The sequence below is a fragment of the Oryx dammah genome, unplaced genomic scaffold, assembly GCF_014754425.2.
Source record: "Oryx dammah isolate SB20612 unplaced genomic scaffold, SCBI_Odam_1.1 HiC_scaffold_26, whole genome shotgun sequence".
Lineage (NCBI taxonomy): Eukaryota > Metazoa > Chordata > Mammalia > Artiodactyla > Bovidae > Oryx > Oryx dammah.
Genome location: NW_024070210.1, coordinates 23,866,823 through 23,888,835, shown reverse-complemented (window position 1 = coordinate 23,888,835; position 22,013 = coordinate 23,866,823). Strand labels below are relative to the sequence as shown.

The 22,013-nt window shown below is 36.0% G+C and overlaps 1 protein-coding gene across 5 annotated transcripts in view; it reads left to right on the top strand.

Annotated features, from left to right (window-relative positions):
• The window catches only part of GPHN (gephyrin), a 547,122-nt gene that overhangs the window by 508,081 nt on the left and 17,028 nt on the right, over nucleotides 1–22,013 (top strand). For all 5 annotated transcript variants that reach the window (XM_040226253.1, XM_040226252.1, XM_040226254.1 and 2 more), the window contains one exon: nucleotides 11,008–11,095. In XM_040226253.1, the coding sequence (XP_040082187.1) occupies nucleotides 11,008–11,095 (88 nt within the window). The remainder of the gene's footprint in view (nucleotides 1–11,007; nucleotides 11,096–22,013) is intronic.

Sequence of the window (22,013 nt, the reverse complement as noted above, 5' to 3'; positions counted from 1 at the left end):
ACTGAGTTTAACTATTGAGCTGTTTATATTTCTACATCAGTTTTGAAACAGTTTGGTAAATGTGGCTTTCAAACTGCTGACTTGTACTTTCTATTCTAGCCTTTCAGGGGCTGGAGGGCTGGGAAATTCCCTTAATTAAGAAAAGAATTCCCCCTTCTGGAAAATCTCCATCCCATAAGCCTACCCCATTCAAATCATGCTGGGCTTGTTTGGTTCTGTCATAAATTGATGTTTGGATTTAAATTTCCTGATCCTACTGCTGCCAATTTGTGAAGCTGCCTCCTTGCATTAAAGCATGAAACAAGAGGAACAGCAGTAAGATAGCAAATTGGATTCTTTTAAAACTGGCACAGTTAGCAGGAATTAACAAGCTAGACTTAACAGTACAGTGATTATTTGAGCAAAGCCCAGTGCCTTAACATCCTCCAATTTGTGAACCAAACATATCCTAGCTTCCTAGTACTTAATTTGTAGAACTAGAGATCTCATATTATCAGACAAAATTTAGATCTGGATTTAATTGGCTCATATCCTCTTTATAAAGTACCAGCTTCCCTTATGGAATAAATACCCTTTTCTGCTCAAAATACAAAGTTTTAATTTTAAGTCAACATAATAGATTTATTTTATGATCACTTATTTTCTATTGGCTAACCAAAAATATTTTTTATTGTAACAAACATTATGGTATTGACAAAAGAGTCTTCCTACTCTTAATGATAGACTTCTTCATGGCTACTGCATTTGCCTTTTTTAATCCTTAAGAGTTGCTATTACGGTTGACATGACCGTTTCTTCCTAGAATTACCTCTAGGTACTATTGTAATTTTAGAAATTTTCTCATATGACCTGGCCCTCATAAAAAGCAATATGTCCAGAAAGCCTTTCCTAATTATTCCAGGCCACTTCTGATCATTCTCTTCTACTCAACATTTGTAACATTTCTTTTCATTTGTATTTTCATTTTAATTAATGTATTTAAATTCAATCAATCAATGTTAATTTAATTGCTCCTTTTATTCATTTTCTAAATTTTTTCATCTGTTTTCTGCACTGATTTGTAAACCGAAAGGTGGTGACCATACTTTGTTCTATTTTTATATGATTCCATAGTACTTAAAAACCCAGTGGGAATGATGGAGAACTAAATGATGACTATATAAATATACAGTTTGATCCTGTACCTGAAATAGACACCCAGGACATATTCATTATTCAGGAATTTATCCTTCCTTGACTTCCGAAGAAATCAGTATATGATTAGTTTCTCTTTACCCTTTTTGTGATCTCTGTATGATCAACAGCCGTTATTTTTTCATCTCCAAATCCTAGAATTTTTTCTCACCCTCCTACCGTCATCTTCAGTCTTCTTAGAATGATGCAGCTCACAGTTGGCATAACAGATGAAACAAGAAACTAATTAGCAGTTGTTGTCCATCTGTGTGTTTATATTAAATATTTTAAAATAAAACTGCATTTGCATTCTGAATACTCTGTCTGAAATCCATAAATCTAATCTTGGGTAAAGGTTCTGTCTTTGTTTTGACTTTGCAGTAGACTACATGGGAAAGCAAAAAAAAAAAAATTTATGCCAGAATCAGGATTATAGTAAGTTAAGACAAATACAATTTTTTCCAGTTTTATTGAGATATAACTGACATACAGCACTGTATAATTTTAAGGTGTACAGTATAATCATTTGACTTATAATAAGTCTATGTTTAGTTTTATAAGAAACCTCCTTACTGTTCTCCATAATGATTTACCAATTTGCATTCCCACCAACAGGGTAAGAGGGTTCCCCTTTCTCCACACCCTCTCCAGCATTTACTGTTTGTAGATTTTTTGATGATGCCATTCTGACCAGTACGAGGTGATACATGCACTATTGTAAATAGTTCATCACAACACTATTCACAATAGCCAAGACATAGGAGCAACCTACGTGTCCATTAACAGAGGGATGGGTAAAGAAATGTGGGAGATACACACACACACACACGCACGCACGCACGCACACACACACACACACTGAAATATTACTCAGCCATGAGAAAGAATGAAATAATGTCATTTGCAAAACCATGGATAGACCTAGAAATTGTCATGCTGAGTGAAGTAAGTCAGACAGGGAAAGAGAAATATCGTGTGATATTGCTTATATATGGAATCTAAAAAAACGGGGAACTTACTTACAAAATAGAAACAGAGTCACATGTAGAAAACAAGCTTTTGGGTATAAGGGGGAAAGGGGAGGAGGGATAAATTGGGAGATTGGAATTGATCTATAAGGCTACTATATATAAAATAGTTATCTACAAGGACCTACTGTATAGCACAGGGAAGTCTACTCGAAACTCTGTAATAATCTTTATGGGAAAAGAATCTAAAATAGAGTGAATTTATGAGTTATATAACTGAGTCATTTTACTGTACCACTGAAACTACCACAACATTGTAAATCTACTCCAATAAAAAATTTTTTAAAAAATCTTTTAACTTGCATACATCATGAAATAATTGCCACAGTAAATTTAGTGACCATCATCTTGTGCAGATACGAAATGAAAAATTTTTTTTCTTGTGATGAGAGGTCTAAGGATTTACTCTCTTAACAACTTGCATATATAACATACAGCAATGTTAATTAATCATGTTGAACATTACATCCCTAGTACTTATTTATCTTTTAACTCGAACTTGGTACCTTTCCATTGCCTTATCCAATCCGTCTCCCCGCTTACTACCTGCCTCTGGTAATCGCAAGTCTGACCTCTTTTTTCATGGGTTAGTTGGTTGGTTTATTGAACTGTAATTGATCTACAACACTCTGTTAGTTCCTAGTATACAACATAGTGACTCAATATTTCTATACATTACAAAATGATCACCACAATGTTAGTTACCATCTTCACTATTGTGGATAGTGCTACAGTGAACATAGTGGTACATGTATATTTTTAAAATATTTGTTTTGTTTTCTTTGGAAATATACACAGAAGTGGAATTGGTGGATCATATGGTAGTTGTACTTTTAATTTTTTAAGAAACCTCCAAGATGTCTTCCATAGTGGCTGCACCAATTTACAGCCCACTAGCACTGCAGAAGAGCCCCCTTTTCGCCATATTCTTGCCAGCACTTGTTATTTTTTTATGATAACCATTGTCTTTTTTATAATAGCCATTCTGACAGATGTGAGTTGATACCTCATTGTGGGTTTGACTTGCAATGCTGTGACAATTAGTTAACCTGAGCTTCTTTTCATGTGCCTGTTGGACATCTAAATGTCTTCTTTGGGAAAATATCTATGCAGGTCATCTGCCATTTTTAAATCAGGTTATTTGGGGTTTTTTTGATACTGAGTTGTATGAGCTGATTGTGTATATTGGCTATTAACCCCTTATTGGTCATATCATTTTGCAAACATTTTCTCCCATTCAATAGTCTGCCTTTTCATTTTGTTGATAGTTTCCTTCTTTGTGCAAAAGCTTTTTAGTTTGATATAGTCCCCTTTGTTTATTTTTGTTTTTTGTTTCACTTGCCTGAGGAGAATTATTTTAAAAAAATATTGCAGAAACCAATGTAAAAGAGCATACTACTCATGTTTTCTTCTAGAAGTTTTACAGTTTCTGGACTTACACTTAGGTTTTTAACCCATTTTTAGTTTATTTTTGTATATGGTGTAAGAAATTGGACAAGTTTGATTCTTCTGCGAATAGCTGTCCAATTTTCCCAACACCAAAAGAGCATACTACTCATGTTTTCTTCTAGAAGTTTTACAGTTTCTGGACTTACACTTAGGTTTTTAACCCATCTTTAGTTTATTTTTGTATATGGTGTAAGAAATTGGACAAGTTTGATTTTTCTGCAAATAGCTGTTCCAGTTTTCCCAACACCATTCGTTGAAGAGACTATCTTTTCTTCATTGTATATTCTTGCCTCCTTTGTCATAGATTAATTGACCATAAGTTTGTGGGTTTGTCTCTGGGCTCCCTGTGTTGTTCCATTGGTCTGTGGGTCTGTTTTTGTGCTAGCATCATATGGTTTTGATTGCTGTAGTTTTAGTATGGTTTGAAATTAGGGTGCTTGATACCTCCAACTTTGTTCTTCTTTCTCAAGATGTTTTGGCTATTCATGGCCTTTTGTGTTTTCATACAAATTTTAAAATTAATTATTCTAGTTCTGTGAAAAATGCTATTGTTATTTTGATAGGAATTATGTGAAATCTGTAGATTGCCTTGGGTAATACAGTAATTTTAACAATATCACTTCTCCAATCCATGAACACAGTTGATGTATCCTTCTGCTTGTCTCATCTTCAGTTTCTTTCAACAGTGTTTTATAGTTTTCTAAGGACAGGTCTTTTACCTCCTTAGGTTTATTGCTAAGTATTCTATTCTTTTTGATGCAACTATAAATGGGATTATTTTCTTAATTTCTCTTTCTGATTGTTTGTTGCTAGTGTATAGAAACACAACAGACTTATATATATTAATGTTGTATCCTGCAACTTTACTGAATTCATTTATTAGTTCTAATAGGGTTTTTTTGGCTGACATCTTTAGGATTTTCTGTGTATAGTATCACATCATTTGCAAACAGTGGCAGTTTTTCTTTTCCATTTTGGATCCTTTTTATTTCTTTCTCTTGTCTGATTGCCGCAGCTAGGATGTTCAATGCTATGTTGAATTAAAGTGGAGAGTGGACATCCTTGTTTCGTTCCTGATCTTCAAAGTGCTTTTAGCTTTCCACCATTGAGTATGATGTTGACTGTAAGTCTGTCATATATGGTCTTTATTATATTGAGGTACATAGCCTCAACCCATTTTATTGAGAGTTTTTATTGTATGTGGATATTGCATTTTGCCAGAAGCTTTTTCTACATCTATTGAGATGATCGTATGATTTTTATTCTTCTTCTTAATGTGGTATATTGTATTAATTTGTGGATATTAGACCATCCTTTTCTCCCTGAAATAAATCCTACTTGATCATGATGTATATTGTTGAATTCTGTTTGCTTATATGTCATTGAGGAGTTATGTGTCTATGTTCATCAGTGATTTTGGCCTATAATCTTTTTTTGAGATATCTTTGACTGTTTTGCTATCAGATGATGCTGACCTTGTATATAAGTTCAGAATCATTCCTTGCATCTCAGTTTTTTGGAATAGTGTGAGAAATATAGGTATTAACTGTTCTTTTACTCAGTAGAAAATTTCTAACAGCTGGCCATCAAGTTTTTATTTGATACTTTTGCTGAGAAAGATGTTATTTGCCTCATGAGATAGCACATTTATTCTTGGATGGCTGTTATGGCAGGGATTTTTTTTTCTTTTTATTACACTAAGCCAAAGTCTTTATCCCTGTTTCTTTCAGCTATTAGTACTAATTCTGCCCTCATGAGCAACACCAAATAAATTAACTCCCTCATCTACATGACAGCCTTTCAAAGGAAATACTATTTATGATTATATAAATTTAAGTAGTATCTTCTCTTCCATCCACAGATAATATTATTTGCCCATAATATCATTATAGTTATAAATACTGTATACTGTTCATTCCCAAAGCTACAGTGGAGAGATTAAGTTGATGTCAGGATTCATTCAGTTCATTTATTGAGTGCCTACAGTGTGCAAGGAGTTGGCAGGACAATCAAGAGGCCTAGATAAAATTAGACTATGTCTTGTGAGGCAGACATATATTATTGTATCAGCTTTATAAATTTGCCTTTCATCACAACTTGTTTCCTCTCTTTATTCTGTTTAGTTCTTTTGACTTTAAACTCCACTTTTACATCAAAATGCCATTCCTGATTTTTTGCATGTTTACATTAGCTTGGTGCCTTTTACCATAGCTTTTGTTTTTATTCTTTCATATCTTTTAAGTGTATCACTTATAAATAAGATCCAAATGGGATTTGAGCTTTAAAAAACTACATCTTACATTTGCCTTAAGTTACTGTAACCCTGATCCTAGCTTGTAGTTCATTTTGCTTTACCGTGAAGATTGCTATAAATATTCCCTTGATATTTTTCCTTCCATCTTACATTATTTTTACTATTAATAGAACTTTTGTTATCCTTGTCCTTTTCTCTGTTGTTGGTTTAATCCAGGTGCTATTTGTTCCCCGTCACTCATTATTTTGGAAAGTATGGGGTACTCTACCATCCCCCTCATACTTTCCTTCCAAATTCTGATACTAATAATCAAATATTTATTTCTCCACTGTTATATTTTTAAAAGGTACTCACTATACCCCTTCTGCACAGCCTTCCCATTTCCTCCCTGCGCCTCCTACATCACTGAGACTTTGAGAATACTTTTACTTCTCCCAGCTACTTCCACTCCCCCCACTTTTAGGCATTGCTGAAATAATGCTTTTAAATCTAGACTAAGTTTTCTTTTGTATAATACATCTCTACAATTTCTGAGGAATCCATGTTTAGCATATATATTATAATTTCCCTGTTTGATTATTATTCATTTAGATTTAGTTATATATTTTCTAAATGCATGTGGGTATGTGTGTGTGTGTGTTACTAGTGTTTTCTCTACTCTTCATCTTCCCCTATCTTGAGACCTCTGATCTGGTTAAATTTTTTTCGTTTAAAGTCATTTTTTTGTAACATTACTTACTGATTTATTATCTAAACTTTTGCATTTCTGTTTAGTTCTTTTATATTCTTCTATACTGATAGATGAAGAGTGTCTGACTGGGTATAGGATTTGGGTGTTGCAAGCCTTTTTTCTCAGAGTACATTGATGTTAATCTACTGTTTTACAGTGTTTAGTGTTGTAGGTAAGAAATCCAAAGCCAATATTCTTTTCTTCTTTGTTAGTAAATCTAATCTGTCTGACAGTTTGTAAGATTTTCTTTTTATCCTTGAAATTTATTTACATTCTTAGGTTTATACTCTTTTGTCAGTCTTAAACTAGATCGCAATCAGTTTCTAGTGCTTTAAATCAGTGAATGTTAGACATGGAAAGGACCTCGTCCAAATTTTCATTTAAAAGTAAGGACAATGAGACCCGAAAAAAATGATGTTCATTTTTCAAAATCATCTCAGTGGTAGAAACAACTTGATTCTAGGCCCTACACTCTCAAGCCTTCAATTACCACTTCTCTTTTCTGTCACTGAGCATTTAAATTTTTAGCATTTAGCACTGAATCATTTAGCACTGAAGCTTTTAGATGTTTTTATGTAATATCAATACTCTCAAAGAACCGTGGGTAGATTGCTAATTTCAAGTGAAAGTGGAAAGTGTTAGTAAATCAAGATTAATACTAGTATTAGATTTATCTTTAAAAATGGTTAATCACTCTCCTAATTAATACTGCAGTTTTTAATGAATTAAGAATTAAATGATATCACAGTATCCCTTTAAGACCTGCTGCTCTTTGAGGAAAGGGAAGCAACTGATATATACATATATATATATATATATATATATATATATATGTAAAGTTTAATCTGCTTAATTCCATATCCCTTCCAGCGGCAATGGTGAGACTATATTTCAAATGTAAAAAGTACACTTTATTGGATATTGATCATCACTATTTGGCATACACAAATTAGATATATATTGTTAGATAACAATGATAAATAGCTATTTTTCTAAAATAATATAACAAAGTGTCTTTCACAATATGAATAACTACTATAGTTTAAAAGAATAGAAAATGAATGTAGGTGACCTTGAATCTGTCACTGCCTTTGTGAATTTCATTGACCTCTCTTGTCCTGCCTACATCGTATAATTGTAAAACTAACACATAAGTGTGAGAGTGTGTTGTTCTTTGAAAATGTGAGAATTACTGTCATTAATTTTATTTCTTAACTATCAACTGATCTTATATATGGAAGTAATGTCGTATATAAGACATATAAGGCCATATTGTGTTTTCATTTTACTCTCCTCTCTTTAAGCAAATTAATATGCTATGCTCTCTGTTTAACAAAACATAAAATCATGAATTATTTTTAGCCTACTGTAATATCCATGATTATAATCTTTACTACCTATTTTTTATCATTCAGAGTAATCTCAGTCTTAGAAAGCAAACTCAATTTTTATTTTTTAAAAGTAAAAAGGTTGAGGTGAGTGAATAAAAAATAAATACAGGAAAATATCAGCATTTGTCAGATCTGAGAGATGGATACATGGGTGTTACACTATTATTTTGTGTTAGAAATATTTCATCATTTAGAATATATTATGACTCACAAAAAAGAGAGCAAATTGATGACTTGTAAGCAGTCCTAAGTTACGTTTAATCAAATCTTAACTTAGTTTTCATCTGAATATAGGATTCAGAATTCAGTTCCCCAGAAATGTACTAACATGTCCACACACGCACTTATCTTGTCATCCCAGACAGATCCTCACCTGCTGCCTTAGCGTCCTCTGTTTGATGCTTTTGCACAATTGTCTATCCTGCTGAGAACTTTCCTTTTATGACATGTCATATGCCTGAAAAAAACTAGACAATTGCTCTACTTAGGCACTTGACAAGGAAGCAGAGGTTCTAATCCTAGCTCTGCCCCGTACTGCTCCACCTAGCCTTTAATATACCACTTTGCCACTCTGAATAGCGTTCTCCTTTTCTGTAAACTAGGGATAATTCATACCTGTTCAATCTACCTCAGAGATTTATTGTGAAATAACAGGTGGAGTTATATCATGCAATATAAAGGAAGGTGCAGATCCTCTGACAATTGCCACACTTGGCTGCCTATCCCTCTAAGCTATGATCTCGTACTAGATCTACACAATGAAGGTAGAGTTAAAGAGGTAGGCAGAGGAAGACAGAGAAGCGCCAGCCCCAGAGTGCTCAGAGCTGTGCTACTGGGGGTGCACAGTGACCCCCAGAGACCTTTCCGACTTTTTAAGATTCAGTGATTTTGTGAATCCACCACCCTCAGAGTAGAAAGCAGCATTGAGCGTATTCTTTGAAACATAATAAATTACAGTAAGGACTTGCTTGGTATAAAAGTCCTTTTAGTTTATTTCTACAAATTAGAAAATTTCCTGTGGAAAGTTGATGACTCTTCAGTTTTACAAAAATAGGAAAAAATCTTTCCCAGATAATATGAAAACAATAAATAAGGAAACAAATCATGGAAAAGTATGCTTATTTGCAGTCATCAGCTAGCCTGTCCCAGGAACTTTATCCATATGCAAAGATGTCATTGTGTATGTCACTGCTACTTTGTTTCCAGTGACTTTACAACCCTGTAGAGTCAACATGCTATGAATGAAATACTGTAAAATTGGTGGAATTAGCTAATGTCTCTTTATACTAGCACAAAATTCTATTATGTGTTGATAATAGTCACTGACCATTCACCTGAATCACATTCCACATCACCCTGTGCTTGTAATGCTTTACCATTTTCTCCATAGGCCAACCATTTGGCTCAACTTAATGATCCAACAAGGCAAAGGGACCAGAGTGCTGGGCATATAGTAATCAAGAATCCATCACATTCATATCTTACAGTATTTCAATACAGAGGATAATTTGCTTTTTTTCCTTAAAGCAAAATGAAAAAGATTGATGAAAAATCTGTTCAAAATACATAGTCCAAGAATAATTTAAATATACCCATTTTGAATATATTTCTTCCAAGATGTTCACCTAACCAAATTAACTTCAAAATCCATTTCAGGGATTTTTTTAAAGTTTTTTTCTTTTTAATGTTTACACATAAATCCTTCCTTCATTAAATGCCTGAGTATTTTTTGCTGCATAAGCAGTTAACTGGATGAATTCAAAGGATCTCTGTGTTATAGATTGAACTTCATGTCAGCCATTTTTCAACTTTTACTATTGTTTTGTCTTCTTGAGAGTTCATTCACCAAAGCCAAGCAACCTCCAGTATACTCATGGACAGACCAGTGCTTGGGGCGCAGGAGAGTTCTGTCTAGATTCAGTAAGAGAACCTAATAGTAAATGGAACTATTTAGGCTGAAACCAGGCCTGGGTTATTGAGCCATTTGGACTTTTCAAATATAGTTCTATGAATGTATTTGAGGTCCAATCTATGATATCCTTCTGTGTTAGTCATTGATATTCTCTGAAATAAAAACTGCCAAATATGCTAAAGTTGAACTCTGCCAGGTTGTTGGGTATGTTTGTGTGATGACTTCTCTCAGTACTCCCAGTAATATCAACAACAACAACAACCAAACTTCCTTGAAAACTTGTTTTGTACCAGGTTTTATTCCATAAACTTATATGTCCTGTTACTTAATCTGCATAACAACCTTATAGTATCCCCACTTTATAGATGGAAAACTAAGGCAAAGAATGGTTAAGCAACTTCTCACTTTTCCAAAGTTCTACATCTCCCAGGTCGGAGCACCAGGATTTAAACTCAGGCAGTCCGAGTTCAGAGCTCTTACTCTTAATCTCTGTGCTGTGCACCTCCCAGCTTTGTCTCTTGTAGAGCCTCTTGGGTCGATCTCAGGTTTCTTTTCTTACCTCTGTCACTCCTGGATAAAATATGAAATGATGCTGTACTTAAAAATCAGCCCATTCCTCAAGACCTAACCAAATTAAGTCATATTCCCTCTAAAGGGTCCTAAGTCTTTAGCACCTAGAGTGATCAATTTTCCTGGTATGCCTGAAATTTCCTAGAACATGTAACTTTCATGTTACATGAAACCAAATCTGAGATATTCCTAGGCAAACTGGGAGGGTAAGACAGCCTACTTACACTTTACTGTGTCCCCTCTTTATACCGCCTTGTTATATACAGCAAAAAGCCCATGAAAGTACCAGTAACCACTACTTCTGCACTTAAAAGTTTCTTTCTTCACAAGTTATGCTCCTACTGCATAGAGACCTTTTTGATTCCCACTTCATACAGAATTTAGTGCTATGCTCACATTAATGCCTACTCACTGAATAGGTGGTTTAGTTTTCAGCAGGCACTATATATAAGAATCTTTCCTTGTGTGTTAATTTGTCTGTCTTTTTTTTTTTTTTCCAGCCCAGATGACTTACTCAATGCCTTGAATGAGGGTATCAGTCGTGCTGATGTCATCATCACATCAGGGGGTGTGTCCATGGGGGAAAAGGTATGAAAAAAATGGGGTTCTTGAAACAAGATTGATTAACAGTGGTCTGGTAGACATCTTGTATCCATAATGAGACCCCCACGAAGCTGGAAATCCACAGGGGTTCAGAAATTCCTGAGCATTCTAAAAGGGATACAGTACAATAGGTCAGACAGCTTACCATCTCAAATTAAATCCAGCAGTGAGGGTGTTAAAGTATAGATATTAATAGTTATTCTCCACACAGCAGGCAGATTGCTGGGATAGTCTTCCCTCAAAGTCTCCTAGAGGTCTTGAGCAGATTGCTGCCATTTTCTCCCAAGATCACAAAACCTAGGGGCTGAGGCCTGCATTGTCGCAAAGCTGTAAAAAATACTTTGCATTACCATCAAGCTCCCTGAGGGGCTCTGAGCATCATAAGAGCAGACCCTGAGGTTAAGAGTACTTAAGTGTTATATTTATTATTTCTAGAGTGTTTCATGTAAAAGTTTTCTTGGTTGCTAATGAACTTAATAATGGGACAGTAACCATTTGGCAGACCAAAAGTTTGTTTTTCCAGGACTTCTGAAGAGGCAGCAAGCTTGTAATTAACATAGGCTTGGCAGTTGTGGCTCAGTTATGGTAAGAACAGAACACTCAATCTTAACCTTCTTTATTAGTGCTAACAAAGATGTCATTTATCCTAGGGATTTGCTCACAGGTAAACAGCCAATATAGTAAAGCATATTGGTTTTCTTTATTTTACTCTCTGTGTAGTAAGATATTTACAATAATCCTTTAATTTACTAAGAAGGCTATTTTAAGAACTTGGCATCCCAGAGTATTCCATAGTGTTATCAGTCGTGCCTGAATCTTTGTGACCCTATGGACTGTAGCTTGCCAGGCTCCTCTGTCTGTGGAATTCTCTAGGCAAGAATACTAGAGTGGGTTGCCATTCCTCCAGGGTATCTTCCTGACCTGGGATTTGAACCCAGGGCTCCTGCATTGGAGGATAACTATTTACCATCTGAGCCACCAGGAGCTAATAATTGTCCTTCCTACCTCCTCGAGGGGGTATGAGATGAGAGAAGAACCAGGAAGAAAGAGACAAAGTATCAATGCAGCAAACTCCTGCCAGCCTGCAAATTCTAGTCCTCAAAAGAATTCCCGTGTACTTCAGCAGCAGAAAGAAAGAAAAGTATAAGAGAGAGAACATCTGTTTTAGCCCAAGGGCTGAGTCTGAAAATCAGTCACTGAATACACAGGAAAGTAAGTCAAAGAAAGATCCAGCAGCATTATTTAGCAGACATGATTTTTAAGTACAGAAACTCGGGTATGCAAGAAATTTATTTACTTGTTTAAACTTAAATTCTACTATGAGCACCGGTACTATGCAACTGGCAGGAAGTTTACTTAAGCCACTACAAAATTAATTGCCTCCAGGAATTATACCAAAGAACGGGCAGGGGCTTGAGAGGCAGCAGGACATCAAGGAGATACAGGTCTGGTCACCAGTCTTCACAGGATACATCTAGAGTGTCCTTGTCATGTTACTGTATATCTCAGGTCTTTGCTCTTTGGAGATCATACTAATAGCACTGAGATCAAGGGGGAGGCTGGAAGCCTTAGAGCAGAGGGAAGGGGCCCCTGCCGCATGTGGGACCCACAGACCTCGAATCTCTTCTCAGCCAAGGAAAAATGACTCTTCATAGTTGCTTCCTTTAAAATCCCTCCCCAGTCCCACTTCTTCCTCCACAAAGCCTTTTCAAAAAGTTTTCATTTTTTATGTATCTGCTTTTTGCCCTAAAACCTAAGGAATTATATGCGTTACTATAAATTCTCCACCACCTACAGAATTGTAAAATAGCTCAAAGACAATGAAAGGTATCAGTTCAGTTCAGTCACTCAGTCATGTCTAACTCTCTGTGACCCTATGAATTGCAGCACGCCAGGCCTCCCTGTCCATCACCATCTCCCGGAGTTCACTCAAACTCACGTCCATCGAGTTGGTGATGCCATCCAGCCATCTCATCCTCTGTCGTCCCCTTCTCCTCCTGCCCCAACCCCTCCCAGCATCAGAGTCTTTTCCAATGAGTCAGCTCTTCACATGAGGTGGCCAAAGTACTGGAGTTTCACCTTTAGCATCATTCCTTCCAAAGAACACCCAGGACTGATCTCCTTTAGAATGGACTGATTGGATCTCCTTGCAGTCCGAGGGACTCTCAAGAGTCTTCTCCAACACCACAGTTCAAAAGCATCAATTCTTCGGTGCTCAGCTTTCTTTATAGTCCAACTCTCACATCCATACATGACCACTGGAAAAACCATAGCCTTGACTAAATGGACCTTTGTTGGCAGAGTAAAGTCTCTGCTTTTGAATATGCTATCTAGGTTGGTCATAACTTTTCTTCCAAGGAGTAAACGTCTTTTAATTTCATGGCTGCAATCACCATCTGCAGTGATTTGGGAGCCCCCCAAAATAAAGTCTACCACTGTTTCCCCATCTATTTCCCAAGAACTGATGGAACCAGATGCCATGATGAAAGGTATAGATAACCATTAAGGGTACCCTAGATTGAACACCCAGTAATTGTTTCTTCTTATTTCAAAGTCTCTTAATTCTTCCTAGGGCTTCCCTTGTGGCTCAGCTGGTAAAGAATCCGCCTGCAATGTGGGGGACCTGGGTTCGATCCCTGGGTTGGGAAGATCCCCTGGAGAAGGGAAAGGCTGCCCACTCCAGTATTCTGGCCTGGAGAATTCCATGGACTGTATTGTCCATGGGGTCACAAAGAGTCGGACACGACTGAGCGACTTTCACTTTGAGTTCTTCATAACAGTGTCTCCCTCACCTCACATGATCAGAAAAAAGGGCTGGTCTCATAGGTTTGCCCTGATTATTTAGCACCAAAGGTATTAATTAATCATATAGGTCACCTTGAGTATGGCTCCTAGAGCCATATAGCAGTAGAATATTAAAACTAATCAATAGTATTCCAAACAAACAATTTGTTAAAATATCCTTTTGTCTCCCTTATTTCATTTAGTCCTATGTTTCTTGTTCTGCAAGATCTTGGCTTAGCAGTCTGCTTTCTTAACACCTTCTGCTTCCATTCTAGAGGGTCCTGGGTTTCCTGACTCAGTCCACTGGTACTGTATAAAAGTGACCTAAGCTGTATCACCTCAGAGGTCTATACCCTAGAGACTATTCTTTGAAGCATCAATTGTTCAAAATTCCTATGAAGGTCCTTTTTCCTAGTGCTCTGGATATGTCTTTGTTTAGACACAGACTATTTACTATAGCTTACAGCAGTGCCTTTACGCCAGCATCAAAGTAAAACAGGAACTTTCCTTAGGAAATAGATATTAAAAGATATTAAAGTAAGACTCTGTATTTGGATACAGTATGTAACAATTTCATAAAAAATTTTGGTCAGTGTTTTCCCTGAAGGTGAAAACACATCATTGACAGTATAAGCATTGTCAAATCTCCAGACAGACACTTCCCATAAAGCATATAATTTCTGAAATATTATATTAATGACATTTTACCTGCCTGAATCTAACCTAGCACACACTGAGCCTCTCTTCTCAGTTGTAACAGTAACGTCCTTTCCATGAAATTCTTATAATGGTAACATCAAACAAACCTATTTCTAATGTCTCTTTTTATAAGATAAAAGAATAAACCTTCATGACTTTCTAGGAGCCCTCTAGGAAATTTCAAACATAGTTTTAGGCTTAAAAAATATTCTGCAATTTTTTTTTCTATATTTTGGTCTGATCTTTAGAAGGCAAAATCAAAAGAGTTGTCCAAATAAAATGAGTCCTTAATTAAGATCATGGATATTTAAGAAACAGTTCTTGGTTACCTAATTTTTCAAAGCAACAATAAAATATTTGAAAACAAGCATAGAGAACCTGCTTGCTATGCTTTTTTATTTCCTTAAATAATCAAAGACAAAATAAAGTAAACAAAAAGCACAAAAAGGCAGATTACACAAAAAGAAAAACACTACATATCATAGGGAAAGCATTGGTCAGTAAACCCAAGAAGTAAGCTCATCAAAACTGAGTGAACTTACTAAAATTTTAATATATACCTCAGCTTCATTTCAAACATAGGTATTATAAACCAAGGCAAATCAAAGTTACTTTCAGAGTTTTATCCTTTTTATGCTTTTTTAAAATGTTTTGGAACAACCTGACACTTTGCTTTAGAACTAAGAGTGGTCTGCAGATCCAAGAGTGTCCTTGAGATTCTTTAAGCAGGTCTGCAAGGTTAAAACTATCCTCATAATAAAACTAGGTCTTTATCTGACTTTTTTATTTTCCTTCTCTCATGAGTGAATAGCAAGTTTCCCAATGTTGGAAGATGTATGATCTCATCAGACTGAATACTGAAGCAAATAAGAGAATCTACCTGACTTCTCTTAAGCTGAACATTAAAGAGAGTTTTTAATTATAAAATGCATAAACAATAAATTACTTACATTAACGTGAAGTAGTTCATCATTGCTATTTCCAGATGAACCAACAAATAAATACTTTTAACTTCTTAGTTTTAATTTCTAACACAGTAAACATTGATATACATAAGCCACATAAATAAAAGCTCAAGGATCCTTAATGGATTTTAATTTAAGAGAATATAAAGCATCCTGAGACCAAATGTTTTGAATATTGTATGTCTTTAATTGTTTAAATGAAAGAATACATATAATTATACTTGTCTGTCATATTACTCCAATATTTAAGAAAATAACTAATGTCTATCTCATAGTGAAAACTAGGGGACATAGATAATTGACAACTCATATGTAAGCATTTTAGCAGACTAGCTAAGTTCATATACACACAGAATACAGCTTTGTAGAAAAGACACATCCCCATTTTCACCTTCTTAATGGAGCAAAAATGAAAACAGATTCATTAACACAACCCAAAGGTATATCCTCCCGATGACATATCAAAATAATAGGCAAAGTACATTAGCTTCAAGTTATGTTTAGTAAACAGTGATCCAGTGTTCTATCTTACTGAGAAATCATCTAGGTTTCCCATGATTGTTCATTAATTAACCAATTTAATAACTTTATGATTTTAAATTACTTAAAGATCTTGAAAATTATTTTTTCAAGCTAACATTCTACAAACATAATTACTATTTAAAAATTTTTCAGAATAATGATTCAATTTCATTGAACCAAATTTTAGATTTTTCACAATCTTAAGTATTATATAAGAATAGCATTAGCTTCTTTGATGAATTAATCTATATAATTTTAGGAAAAAACAAACCCAGGCAAAATAAAATGCATTTGTCTACTTAACACTGATAAATAAGAGAAAGAGCATGGCTGGATTTACTTATTAACCAAAATAATAAGCTAGTCTCATTTGCCAAAGATTTACCTTAACTGTGTGAACTTTGATTCTTGAAATTGTAAGAAGAATATTTTTTTAGCATAGCATATTTAAAATATTATAAGATAAATTTTCTTATTATCTGTGAATTTTAGGAATATTCGATTTATGTAAGTACTTAATCTCTCTAAGTCAATCAGAATAGGGCACCTTTAATTTAAGAGACAATAGAAGTATTTTGGTGTGTTGGCAAAGCAAAGTTTATTGTGGGCCTGTGGTTAGGGCTCTTCTCTCCAAGTCCTGGTGAAACCAGAGTTGGGAATGAGAGGCTTTTGTGTTGCTCCCACCAAGGGCAGAGACAGGGTAGGGGACACCCTGAATCTGCAGTGTGCCCTGAGAAAGGCCCACTCTAGATGGTGGTCTTACAGTCATATAATTTATGAATATCCTCCAGAAGTAGGAAAACATTTCACACTCTCAAAGCAAGATAAATGGCTTTCCGGATCAGACACATAGTCACACAACCACATAAAGAATATATAGCTTCATCTCTACAATTTCAATGACACGGGAAGAGTAAACACAGAAACAAACAAAAAACTACTCAGTCTACAAATAAAGAACTGTTTTCCTTCCCAGAGGAAGGAAAAATTCTTCACTGATGTAGGTTCAAAATGACATTAAGACAAATGAACTCGCAAAACCAACAAACCAGATTCTCTGTCTTCTCTTGCCCAACAGAGAATAGATTTCAATCATCCATTTATAGGAGTCACCAAATGGTGAGACCATAAAAGCAAATTCTCAGTCACTGCTGCTACAAGGGGGACTACCTTACTGACCATGCACAGAAACAGAAATAGAACCAAAATTAATAGAGGAGGCAAAAGTAGAGAAACCAACATTTAGCAGTTTTCAAGTTTTATTGCTGCTTGCAGAAACCAAGGGAAAATGTATCCAGGTTTAAACCACCCATGAAGTAACACTTTTCTGACAATCAAGTTTACTTGGCTTTGTCAGATAAATCAATATGGCATCTCTGTGGAGCCTTCAGAATCGAAAGATAAAATCATGAATCTCATTTATTTTATTTTATAAAATTAACATGTATCAAAGATTTTATTTAACTCATTAATTAGTGAAGGAACTAGTAAGATATTACAACTGGTTCTAAGAATTCAAAAAACACAGACGCAGATAGGTGGTCCAAAATGCTGAAATCAGTTTTCTAATAGATGTAAAACTGCTCTATATCTGGAGGAGAATAGTCAGTTACAACTCTACTGACAGAATTGATTTTTATTTCTTTGGATACTAATCATGTTCACTATTATTTTTCTGCAGACTAATTTTTGTAGAATAGCTCAAAGATAACGAAAGGCACAAATAACCCAGAAGGTTATTTGGACATCAGATAATCTTTTTTACCCATTTCAAAGTTGTTCACAATTTTTCTGACATTGTTTGTTCTTGCTTAAATTGAGTGAAAGACCAGTCTCCTTCAATGATTCATGTTTCTTTTTCATATCTGGATCTAGCTCTCAGAACATCAGAGATCCTTGCTGTTTTTGGAGATAGAAAAAACAAGAGCGATGATGATTCTCAGCCTTTATTGCTACATCTGGTACAAGCTTTCTGTCAACAGAAACACGAAGCATTTCTTCATGTTCAAAAAAGAATTGAAATGGGGCATTTTTTACAACAAAGATGACTTTTTTCAAGAAAAATAAAATACTTTCATTCATTTAACAAATATGTAATGAGTGTATATGCTTTCCAAACTCTGTATCATTATCCTTAGAGAGCCCTGCATGAATGGCCTCTGCCTGTCTCTTCAGCCTCCACTTATGCCTTTTGCCTGCTCATTCACTACCTTCCATTGTCTTTTCAGTTCTAGACACACTCTTTACTGCTGTGGAAGCTTTTGTATATACTTTTCTCTGCCTGGAATTCTTGTCCCTCCACACCTCACATGACTGAATCCTCCTCATCCTTACCACCCGTTTAAAAGCAATCTTTCCTTATTCTCCACTTGACACCATTGTTCTCTATCCTAGCACCTGCTTTTTTCCTTCAGAGTATATTCCACACTAGTTTGCTTATTTTAGGCTGGCTCTCCCCCCCGCCACCCCCAGTAAACTATAACAGGACATCTTTGTGCCAGGGACCTTGTCTGTCTGGTTTACTAGTGAGTCTCTAACACAAATAGAATTCCTGATACATAGTTCAGTTCAGTCACTCGGTCATGTCGAACCACAGCACGCCAGGCCTCCCTGTCCATCACCAACTCCCGGAGTCCACCCAAACCCATGTCCATCAAGTCGATGATGCCATCCAACCGTCTCATCCTCTGTCATCCCCTTCTCTTCCTGCCCTCAATCTTTCCCAGCATCAAGGTCTTTTCAAATGAGTCAGCTCTCTGCATGAGGTGGCCAAAGTACTGGAGTTTCAGTTTCAACATCAGTCCTTCCAATGAACACCCAGGACTGATCTCCTTTAGGATGGACTGGTTGGATCTCCTTGCAGTCCAAGGGACTCGCAAGAGTCTTCAACACCACAGTTCAAAAGCATCAATTGTTCAGTGCTCAGCTTTCTTTATAGTCCAACTCTCATATCCATACATGACCACTGGAAAAACCATAGCCTTGACTAGACGGACCTTTGTTGGAAAAGTAATGTCTCTGCTTTTGAATATGCTATCTAGGTTGGTCATAACTTTCCTTCCAAGGAGTAAGCATCTTTTAACTTCATGGCTGTAACCACCATCTGCAGTGATTTTGGAGCCCAGAAAAATAAAGTCAGCCACTGTTCCTACTGTTTCCCCATCTATATGCCACGAAGTGATGGGACCAGATGCCATGATCTTCGTTTTCTGAATGTTGAACTTTAAGCCAACTTTTTCACTCTCCTCTTTCACTTTCATCAAGAGGCTCTTTAGTTCTTCCTCACTTTCTGCCATAAGAGTGGTGTCATCTGCATATCTGAGGTTATTGATATTTCTCCCAGCAATCTTGATTCCAGCTTGTGCTTCCTCCAGCCCCGCGTTTCTCATGATGTACTCTGCATATAAGTTAAATAAGCAGGGTGACAATATACAGCCTTGACATACTCCTTTTCCTATTTGGAACCAGTCTGTTGTTCCATGTCCAGTTCTAACCGATGCTTCTTGACCTGCATATAGGTTTCTCAAGAGGCAGGTTAGGTGGTCTGGTATGCCCATCTCTTTCAGAATTTTCCACAGTTTATTGTGATCCACACAGTCAAAGGCTTTGGCATAGTCAATAAAGCAGAAATAGATACATAGTGGGCACTCAGAAATATTTGTTGAACTAACAAATGGATGAATGAAAGGCGTGTGTGTGTCACTATGGACTCATTATAAATATATTTACAGGGTCCCTGTTCTCACAAACTATATAGTACAGTAAAGAATACAGATAGTTATCAGGTAATTGCCATAGTACCTAAGTGTGTGGTGTCAAGAAAACTTGGTACTATAAGAGCATAAAAGAAAGGCCTGGAGATTTCTGCCTTTACTATGATGGAGTGGCTTATTTGGACCAACTCTCCCACCAAGAATAACTATGAAAGCTATGTGAAAGAAAGATTATGGAAGCATGAAAATGCTAGAAGGGACTAGAGGACAAAGGAAAGGGTTAATATGTAGGTAAATGTAAATGAATTGTTGATTATATGAAATAATGTCTTGAGGTTTACATGTATATAAATATATATTAAATATAGAGTATATGTTGTCTATATAATAGTTATATATACACACATTCATATTTATAATGTCTGTAAAATATATGCTACAGAATAGCACAAAAAGCAAAGAGGAATAAATAGAATTAACATGTTTTAAAGTTCTTACATTTGGGGGAAATGATGAAAATACCAGATTATGATGGACTGTAGTAAGTTAAGAATGCATTTTGTAATCTCTAAAGCAACCAATAAGAGAATGTGTAACTAACAAGCAAATAGAAGAGAAAGAAAATTTAAAAACAAAAAAATTTTGGTAAATCAAAGGAAGACATGAAAGGAGAAAAAAGGAAATAAAAACAGAAGTGACAAATAACGAATAGGAGGCCAATAATTTTATATCCAAATATAGCAGTAATGAGGGACTTCGTGATGGTCCAGTGGTTAAGAATCTGCTGTGTGAAGTAGGGGATGTGGGATCAGTCCCTGGTCGGGGAACCAAGATTCCACATGCTGCAGAGGAACGAAGCCCACACCTGGCAACTATTCAGCCTATGCACCACAACTAGAGAGCCCAGGCATTGCAACAGAGACGCAGCACGGCCAAAAATAAAAACAAATAGATAAAATTAAAAATATATAGCAGTAATTATATTAAGCGTAAGTGGACTGAGTCCTCCAATTAACAATTGTCATTTTAGATTTTAAAAAACAACAAATTGTATGATGCTTGTAAGAGACTCACCTTAAATATAAGGACACAGCTACTTGAAAGTAAAAGATGAGAAAAAAGTTAAAGAACAGCTAGTTGGCTATCTTGATATCAGAGAAAATTAAGGTAAAAAGGATTACTAGATATTAAGAGGAGGGACATTTCCTGTTCCTGTATTTACATGGATCAGTTCATCAAGAAAATTCTAAATTATTTCATCTAATAACAGAGTCTAAAAATAATCATGAATCAGTAATAAATCTACTGTCCAGCCCTGGGAATTGAGGGGAGACTTGAGATTGAGAATAGAGAGAGGAGGGCAGAAAGAAAGAGTATTCCAGACAAAAGGCAGAATATTTTCAAAGATTTAAGGCAGTTCAGTTCGGTCAGTCAGTCATGCCCGACTCTCCGTGACCCCATGAACTGCAGCATGCCAGGCCTCCCTGTCCATCACCAACTCCCAGAGTCCACCCAAACCCATGTCCATTGAGTTGGTGATGTCATCCAACTATTTCATCCTCTGTCATCTCCTTTTCCTCCTACCCTCATCCTTTCCCAGCATCAGGGTCTTTTCAGATGAGTTAGCTCTTTGCATGAGGTGGCCAAAGTATTGGAGTTTCAGCTTCAACATCAGTCCTACCAATGAATACCTAGGACTGATCTCCTTTAGGATGGACTGGTTGGATCTCCTTGCAGTCCAAGGGACTTAAGAGTCTTCTCCAACACCGTAGTTCAAAAGCATCAATTCTTCGGCACTCAGCTTTCTTTATAGTCCAACTCTCCCATCCATACATGACTACTGGAAAAACCATAGCCTTGACTAGACAGACCTTTGTTGACAAAGCAATGTCTCTGCTTTTCTATTTGAGGCAAGAAAGTGTGAAAACTGACAGCAATATTGACTTGTAGGAATGTTGAGAGAGATTGAAGAGGAATGGGGCTGGTGGGAAATGGATTGCCTGATAAGAGCAATGATTGGCAAAAAGAAGGTAGAAAATATCAATACAAGAATCCTAGCTATGATCATTTAAAAGATGAAACTTATTTCTGGAGACCATGGAGTTATTGAAGTGTTATACAGTGATTTGATCAGATCTGTCTCTCTCACTACTGTCAAGGGAATGAATTGGAGAATTGGTAGAGAGACCTGTTTCAGTAATTCAGGTGAGATGATGTTGG